The sequence below is a fragment of the Chelonoidis abingdonii genome, chromosome 22 (assembly GCF_003597395.2).
Source record: "Chelonoidis abingdonii isolate Lonesome George chromosome 22, CheloAbing_2.0, whole genome shotgun sequence".
In the NCBI taxonomy this organism is placed as follows: Eukaryota; Metazoa; Chordata; order Testudines; family Testudinidae; genus Chelonoidis; species Chelonoidis abingdonii.
Genome location: NC_133790.1, coordinates 879,813 through 888,919, shown reverse-complemented (window position 1 = coordinate 888,919; position 9,107 = coordinate 879,813). Strand labels below are relative to the sequence as shown.

General features: G+C 42.4%; 1 protein-coding gene across 3 annotated transcripts in view; it reads right to left on the bottom strand.

The window, feature by feature from the left end:
* Positions 1-2,095: 2,095 nt before the first annotated feature.
* Positions 2,096-9,107, bottom strand: part of TTC28 (tetratricopeptide repeat domain 28) — a 484,889-nt gene continuing 477,877 nt past the window's right edge. For all 3 annotated transcript variants that reach the window (XM_075059934.1, XM_075059935.1, XM_032769852.2), the window contains one exon: positions 2,096-8,683. In XM_075059934.1, the coding sequence (XP_074916035.1) occupies positions 7,080-8,683 (1,604 nt within the window). In that variant the 3' untranslated portion in view covers positions 2,096-7,079. The remainder of the gene's footprint in view (positions 8,684-9,107) is intronic.

Here is a 9,107-nt window from a genome sequence, read left to right as displayed (position 1 = left end):
GGCATGTCTGAAATTCTGGACTTTTCATACACCAAACTGTGAATCTAAAATTACTTTTATAACAATCTCAAAGTTAGTGTTTGAAAATAGCTGAGCATTTAGAAGACTGGAAATTCACATTTAAAGTTCAGACATTACACTGGGCTCATAGCCCATCTCATCATCTGCCTAAAAGGTATATTCTTACACCTTTTGAACATGATCATCAGGATGGAAGCTGGTGGCTTTACAAGACTGTAGAGAGATCAGTATTCCCCTAAAAAGGAGGATTCTGTTTTCGTGCCTTCACTAATTCTGCTACTGTGTGTGTTCTTGATGATTGGCTTCCAAGACAAAAGGATGGGTTTATTACCATATAACATCAAATATGGTCATATAATTGACTGTAAATAAGAATGTAGCATTTTCTAAATGTAGCCATTTTCCCTTTTATGTCAAAAGACTAAAGTTGTATGTTTCAGCAAATAGGCTACAACACTGAGGTGTGTGGTTCAGATGCAGAGTACATCAGGAGAACGTACTGTATGTCGGATTCTGGGGAAGGCTGCACTGGCTTTTGTCTAAATGCCAGTGTCCCTGATCATCTACTTTTGTCCCATGAAATGTAGCTGGACCAATTCAGATATTAAACTTCTAGCCAAATCCCTGATGTTTGTCCAGTGGTGCAACGAGATATTGCAGTGGTTGGCACTCTAAAAATACATCTCTGAATGGACTAGACACAGTATTCCTTATGCATCCGTGAGGAGGTGTCACCAGCTTAGGAACAAGAATGAGGCAGGCCAATAGGAAACAACGGGAGCTATCTATCCTGTTGTTAACACTCTGCTCATCACCATGGAAATATGGTGCTTGGCTGACAGGGCAGGAATGCAATCAGAACTCGCTCCTGGGAAAGCTCCTTCCAAAAGGTGAGAGTTAACTGGTAACCAAGCAGCCTGTCCAGGCAATGCTACCACAGGTTAAGTTGCTAATTCTTGCCAGGTATTGGAGATGCTGAGGGTGAGAGAGCCTGGTGTTTCAGGTATTTGGGCGAGGCCTCTTACAGTCTATTCTGCTTGTACAACTAGAGTTCGCACAGATAGCTGAGCGATAGGCCCCACAGATGTTCTGTTCTGCTTGTACAACTAGAGAAAACACAGATAGCTGGGCGATAGGCTCCACAGACACACCTTAGATACAGTAAAAAGGCAAATTCTATTTATTGCCTGCTGCCCGTGTCTCACAGCATCTAAGCCGTAACTGCCTTTACACACATCACAGTGAAAGTCTAGCTTAAACCAAACAAGCTTGTTTAACTCTGCCCTCTACCACAGCTCCAACAGACAAGGATTCCGGGGGTTATATCACCCCTCCACTTCTCATTGCTGCTGGCAGAAACAAGGAAATTGCGCATATGTTGGCTCTACCATCTCCTGCTGGTGGAAGAGGAAGTGTCCATACCATTATTTCTCTTCCTGATTGGAGTACTGTCTTCTACAACAGGAAGCAAAGGGAGTGCTCACTAACCCTCCCATTGCCACACTAGTAGACAGTCACCGTTGTGATAGTGTTGGAACTGGCCGCTGATGTTCCGTAGCCACAGCATGTAAATTATTGCATGACAAATGTCTTATTTGGAGTCTGAGGATGAAGGTAGTTAGCAGTCATCCATGGCCAGATATCTGGTGTAGGGAAGTCAGAGGACTAAACAATCTATTAGAAATGTGATCCTAGGACACAACACTGAAGTACTGAGAGAACTCATGCTTTAATAGACACTGAAATCACAAAGAAAGAAGGCCAAATGCCCTAGCAATTTCAATAAAAATATGAAATTCTTTTTACATGGTAAATTTTGTAATATAAAATGTTTAATGCTGTCTGGAAACAGAGTTTTAATTTACAAAAAAGTCCATATAGGCCAAACATGGCTAATACTGCATACAAGGAGAGTGAGTGCTAAAGAGCTGCTGCATGGGAGAAGGGTCTTAGCTGACTAGTCCTCCTTCAAAGTTCTTTTGTAAGATTTCTGCAACATAAGGGCCCAGTTCACAATACACATGTACAGCCTTTCTGGACAACATGGCAGAATAGATGTATTCCCATATTTACTGAAATCGCTCAAATTCATTGTCACCCAGCCTCAAGTGACCAGTGCTTCTTAAATGGGCATGCAGATTTTCTGCAAGCTTAGTACCTACCCTACAACCTAAAACAGATGTTCAGTGAAAAAGTGGTACCAGCTGAAGAGAAATGTCGCTGAGGGGTAGGATTCATGGTTAGAGTGTCCCCTTAGCTACCTTTACCTCAACTGTTTTTCAATATGAACCTTTTTGTTTCCTTGTTTAAATAAGGGTCTGATAAAAAGGAGAATCAGCACCTGGCTAGTTCAGGCCACCTTATGAAATCAGGACAGAATTTGACTTTTGGCTCTTTCCATTTATCTAAAGACAATCAACAAAATATTCATAATTAGTATTTCACACAGTAAAACTAAACAAAAATATATTCTATTGCCTTGGGATATTTTTTGCATGTGGGAGGTTTATCGTGAAAGTGGATAATACCTAGTTCTTATTGCTCACTGTATTAAGCAGTGTCATCACTTGTACCATGCACAAATACGATGACAAATGCATGTAACTTTCACAGAAGGGATTCTAATATCAAAAGGAGAAAAATGGGTTATTTTTACTTCCTGAATTTTAACACATAAATGGCAAATCTGATCATTTCTCATCTATGGGGCGGGGAAGTGAGGTGTAAGGGTTTGTGAGGTGTCTCCCGCCCAGGAGCAGGCAGGAAGTGTGTGATGTTCACAGCTCTCAGTAAAACCAGTAGAAGTGCCATGTGTACACAGAAATGCAATCCCAAAATCATTCATATTTATACACTACCAATTCCCCAAATACTGAAGTTCCCTCTTTTCTGCACCCTAATCACTCTCCTCTTTAATACATTTTTACTGATCCAGATTTTCTGAAAGTTCAGTTGCTAGTAAGAAGCCCACTGGAGGTGTGAAAATAGACTGTACCAAAATGGCAGCTTTTGAACTGTATCAGTTCTGTATGATTATAACTCCATGTATGGAACATATATAGGGGGGATTTCTGGCATGTCATGCAGCACAGCAGGGAGTATGTGCTGTTATGTAAATGAAAAGCTGCCCACTTTCAATCTTGATATTTCTAAGATGTCGTACTAAAACGGTAAAGTTGATTAGAACTAGAGTGGAACCTATGGGGTCTCTCAGTGGCTTGAGCAAATGTGGCCAAATTTATTTGTATCAACATCGTCATCATTTACAAAATTTCTTAGCTGTTATACTGACATATTTCTTCCCCTTATTCTAATGCTTCTGGGCTAATTAAGAAAGGATAACCCCTCGGACCAAACTGTCACATAGGAAGCTGCAGGCAGTGGTGGTGTAGCCGTGTTGGTCCCAGGATATTAGAGAAACAAGGTAGGTGAGGTAGTACTGTTTATTAGACCAACTTCAGTTGGTGAGAGAGAGAAGCTTTCAAGCTACACAGAGCTCTTCAGGTCTGGAAAAGGTATTAAGGCTATGTCTACACTGCACTTTTGTTGGTAAAATTTTGTAGCTTCGGTGTGAGAAAAAACCCCACATCCTGAGGCTACGTCTACACTGCAGCAGCTATAATGGCACAGCTGCACAGATGCAGCTGTAGCACTTCAGGTGAAGACATTCTAAAGCCAACAGGAGAGCGCTCTCCCATGGGCTTAATAACTCCACCTTCCCAAGAGGTAGGAGACGTTCTCCCGCTAACATAGTGCTGTCCACACTGGTGCTTAGGTCGATATAACTTACATCGCTCAGGGGTGTGGATTATTCACACTTCTAAGCCACATAAATTATACTTTAGTAATTTGTAGTGTAGACGTAATCTGGTTGCAGACAGTTGTAATAAGCCACAGATCCAGTGTCTGTTTAAGACCAGTATTTTCAGTGTCTAGGAACATCATGAATTTAAGGTCTCAGGCTCATCTTTTGAATTACCTCATCTAGTGTACTAAATGCCTTAATAACAATTACAACAACTACATGGATGAAACCAGACAATCACTATGCTTCTCAATGAACTCACACAGGAAAATGATAAAGGACAAAAAAACCCTGTCACCTGTGGGTGAGCACTTTTCAAAGGGATCGCTCTATATCTGACCTATCATCCTCATCTTCAAAGGAAACCTGCACAACATTTTCAAAAGACAAGCCTGGAAGATTAAATTCATAACTTTGCTAGACACTAAAAATCCTGGACGCATCAGAGACATTGGATTTATGGCTTATTACAACCATCTGTAACCCACTAACCTCTCTTTTTGTGCTACGATGGAAGGGTTGTTCATGGGCCACTTCACCATGAACAATACCTTAAAATATGTGCTCATTACTTATGCTAAACTGTCTAGTCAATCTTGTATTTAGCTGTCATACTCTTAGGTCTGCACTTAAAAACACTGCAACTGTGCCTCTGTAGCACTTAAGCGAAGATGCTCCTACGCTGACAGGAGACGCCTCTGCATAATTAATCCACCTCCGAGAGGTAGTAGCTCTGTCAATGGGAGAAGCTCTCCCATCGACGTAGTACTGTCTATGACGAGGTGGAAGGTTAGTTTGGTATAACTATGTCTCTCGAGTGTGGATTTTTCACACTCCTGTGTGAGGTGGTTATACCAATATAGGTCTGTAGTGTAGACCTGGTTTTCGTAGCTGTCCCAGACTAGAGGAAGAACTCTTTTTAGCTAAAAAGCTTCTCTCTCTCTCACCAACAGAAGTTGGGCCAATAAAGCATATTACAATCACCCACATACGAAGCTGTAATGCAACAGCCAAATAATTTGCATCTAGTAAGAATAGTATTAGATTTAGCTTACCATTTTGCCACATTTTCTAATATGTGTAAGTGAAGCATTAAGCTCTTCCTGGTCTTTTGCACTGAAGGTTTCATGATCATCCCTCTCTCTATTAACTGTCTGCATGCACATCCCCTGACACATGTATCTGTAGTGCTTGCATTTAGTTTCTTGTGCAGTTGTGAAACATTCCTCTCCAAACCATAGGGTTTTTAAATGCTAATCAGGGCCAGTATTTTATATTACAGCCATGTAACATTAAATTGGGAGAATTTAATACTTTGTTCTGCTGTAGCACCTTTCATCCAGGATTTCAAAGATCATCACAAATGTTAAGACCTAGAGCTTCAAAAAGGGGCCAGGTGACACAATTTTATGCAACTACAGCTATGCCCAGCTAGAAGCCTAGCCAGTTGATTGCACCCACAAGCCATGTAGATAGGCCTCTACTACAGAGCACAACACCAGGAGCTGAGCTGAAGTCTAACTAAAAATCGAGGCCCAATTAATTAAGCCTCACAACACCCCTGTGAGGTAGGTAGGTAAGTATTACTACTCCCATTTGACAGATGGGGGTGCTCAGGCACAGAGGGGTGAAGTGACTAGTTCAAAGTCTCACAGTGAATTGGGGAAGAGTCTTTTGCAGAAGCCAGGTGCCTTCACTTTGTTCCTTGCTCTAAGACTCTCACAGCACATTGCCTGTGTAATACTTTGCTTTGAGCTAGATGTGCAGTGTGGCTGAGTTCATATTGCTATGTATGTCCTGGTTTCAGAGCATGTAAATTCAGTCTTTGTTACATTAACTCTGTGGTTTGTATTTAACTACCTTCTTTAAAAACAAGTGTCCCCACCCTGATTCCCAACTGCCTTAGCTCCACCTCACTGTGTGATGGCTGTTGTCCAGCCTGTCCTCCCCTCCTAGCTACAGGAGTGCTCCTGGCTTTCCTACTTGGCCCAGGCAGAAGGCGTTAACAGACGCAGGTGCATAGATTTTAACGTGCAGTCAGTTTGCACTTTCCAGCCCATGTGCGGTCTGTTTGCACAAAGACACAGACCTATTTAATTTGTCTATATTGGCCCTGGAAGCAAGATAACAGAGAAAGAGATTGTGGGATTCTCTATGGGAAGAGGCTTGGGAAGATCTAGCAGGAATGGAGAGAGCTCCTTGAACATGTGATCACTAGATCACATGTCAATATCCGATTTCTGCATGCTGAGGAGCTGCACACTGTGTAACCCTCTCTCACATTCACTGTACATCTGCCTCTCATTTTCAGAGTTAAACAGAAAAGTTCTGTGCTGACTAGCTACCTGCCGATATGAAAAACTTACCCTTGTAAAATTATGTGGAACAAAAGTACCACTTTGTAAAACCAGAACTTGCATCTCTCACTCTCACGCTACTCAAATATGGGATTTTGTTCATTACTTACCAAAATGTTCTTTTGGGGTCAGACCAATCTATGGAAATTTCAGCCTAAAAGGCATTTCTTCAGAAAAAGTTAACTGACAGTGGAATTAAGAATGGAACATCCCTTTCTACTTTATCGGCATGTCACCAGCACAGCACCAGAATGATGTGTTGTAACCACCAATACAATGTTGCAAAGGAGTTGTACATTGCTAGCATTTTCTCAAATATGCTTGCATTTGGCTAACAGCAATTTCACCTAGTTACATTATCATCTACTCCCCCTGCGCAGCCCCTGGAAGCATAAAAGCAATGGCTTGTACTTCTGCTCTGTGTGCATTATCCTTGTGGCATAAAATGGAAGATTTGCCTTGTCTCACCTCCTTCCCCAATCCCTGGGGATATGTATAAATTGTGTATAAAAATCCAACTGTAAACATCCTTTCAGCATAAGAAATACATGTAGGTGGTTTAAAGGCTAACATTTTGTGAACAGACATACAGATTAATTGGATTTGCTGCTGCACAGAATTAGCTGTGTATGCTACACAAAACTGTCATCAGGTGCGTCTGGCCGAAGTACTGACAAGAGGAACTGAAACCTATTTGCATAAGGCCCTTGTCATACATCGCAATTCACTGTGCCAGGCTAATTTGTCTCATTACTCCGCATTGCTAATCATGGGGTGTGACCATGGCTTCTCGGGTAATATTCTGTGGTTTTGTATTGATCAAGGCAAGTGGGTAGAAGTAAATAGTGAGAACCTTTATGTGATTGCAAGTTAAATCAACTGATATAAAAGACATTTCAACATTTGGAGGAAGGGAAAAATCTCCCTGGTGACAAAAATTTATAACCATTCCCAGATGGCAGCCTCAAGGGGCGTACTGTTCCTGGAATGCTATTGGAAGGTGGAGAATGGGATGAAGTCACTGCATTGGTAGTTTCAGGGCGCCTGTGTCCATTTGGAGGATTCTTTTGTGGAGAAGCAAGATGTTGCTGAATAGACAACTCCTTAAGTTCCAGCTTGTCTGCACTTTCGTCTTTACTGTGCCGTGGAGATAAGTTTAGCAAGCTGAGAACATCTCTCTTAGCAGTCATTGTTCCAGGAGCTCCTCGGAAAATCTTCATGGGGCCTGTGGAATGTTGGGGAGTGCTCTGCCAAAACATTTTCAGGTTGTGGATGGCCTGCACCTTTTCATCGATGGCAGCCATTTTTAATTTGTCTATATCTGGGGCATCAGCTGGGCTGGAGCGAGCGGAACCAGCTGAGGAGTACGAGAGAGCAGGAGAGGGGGTGCTTCCCGCAGGCGACTGATGCCCTGAGCTTGGGGAGATATTTCTGGGAGATTTAGAAATATGGGCACTGTAAGGAGAGCTAGGGTACTTGGGTTTAAAGTGAGGGTGTTCAGTTAATGAGCCATGAGAGTCAGAACTTGGAGAAGTGCTGTCTTTGTTGGACATCTCCGATGTTGTGGGGCTGTTATATCCGGAACCCACTTTCTGAAGGGATGAGCTCCTTGTTGGAGGCTTTGGTTTAATTGTAACTGGTGAAGGATGACTCCTCTGACTAGAGCTCAGCGGCCTACTGAATGCGCTGGTCTCTGAGGCTCTGAATACAGATGTACCAGCTGCTGCTCCATCTTCCGAGTTCTTCTTCTTGCTCATCTGACTGCCGCTTCTTTGAAGACGTTCAACAGCAATAAGGTGACTTTGAGTCTCCTCCAGAATTTTCTGAGCCAACTCTTGTGGATCAAGCTTTGGGTTGTTCTCCTCTTGGGATTTGACAGTGCTGTCAGTTTCAGTGCTAGATTGGTCAGATTCTCCAGTATCAGAACTTGCAAGTTTTCCAACTTTTTGGAAAGGTGAGTTCGGACTGGGAATAAGAGTCATTTTAACAGGGGAATTTGGGGTACTTATGCTCCCTTTGGAACTGACAGAAACTTTAATCCCTCCAGATTGACCAGTTTTGGATTGTTTGTGATCAGGGGAAAATCTTGTTTTTATATTTTCTTGATAAGTTGCCATAGGCTCACTGCTGATTATAGAAAATCCTTCATACTCCTCATTGTCTTTGCTGGCTGCAGCAGTGGTCTGTGGAGACAGTTGGCTCCGTGCCACAGAAGACCTTTGCAGATAGACATTCTTAGGCCTTTCATAGTCCTGTCGCCCCCTGTGCCCTGCACCTTCTGATGTGCTATCTGGCTTGGAAACAAAACTCATTGAAGAAGCGATAGAGCTCAGGCTGTACACAGAAATGGCGTCTGATGCAATACTGTCTGGACAAGTAGGAGAGAAGGGAGGGTTCTGATAGCCCAAAGGCATTGGGTTGGAAATGGACTGAGCAGAAGCCAGTGATTCCAGTGATGAGGAACTGTCCAGGCTAAGACGTTTGGGTAACTCTGCAGAATCTAAATAAATGAAAACAGCACTTATTACAATGAAAGCAAGTGGTACAGTATGTGCACTCAGTCTCACTGCTACGATCTAGTCTCATCTGTTTAACAACTCCAGTGCTGCTTCCACTACACAATTGCTAATCATTATGTGAGAAACATAATGTATGCATCCCAGGAAAGCTGCATGCAGAAACTCAATGCTTCTATCAGAAAATAACTTGGTAGAGTTGATATTTTAGTCCTCCAAATCACCTCTTTATATAAGACTCCAACTGCCAGCAGACCTGAATTCTGTTCCTAACTCTGGCATCGACTGGTTATGTGACCACGGGCAAGACAAAACCTCAGCGCGTCGATGTCCCTGTCTGTGAAATGAGGCTAGTATTTCCCCTTTCTTGCAAGAGTGCTGTGAGGTCTAATCCATTAACATTTAAAA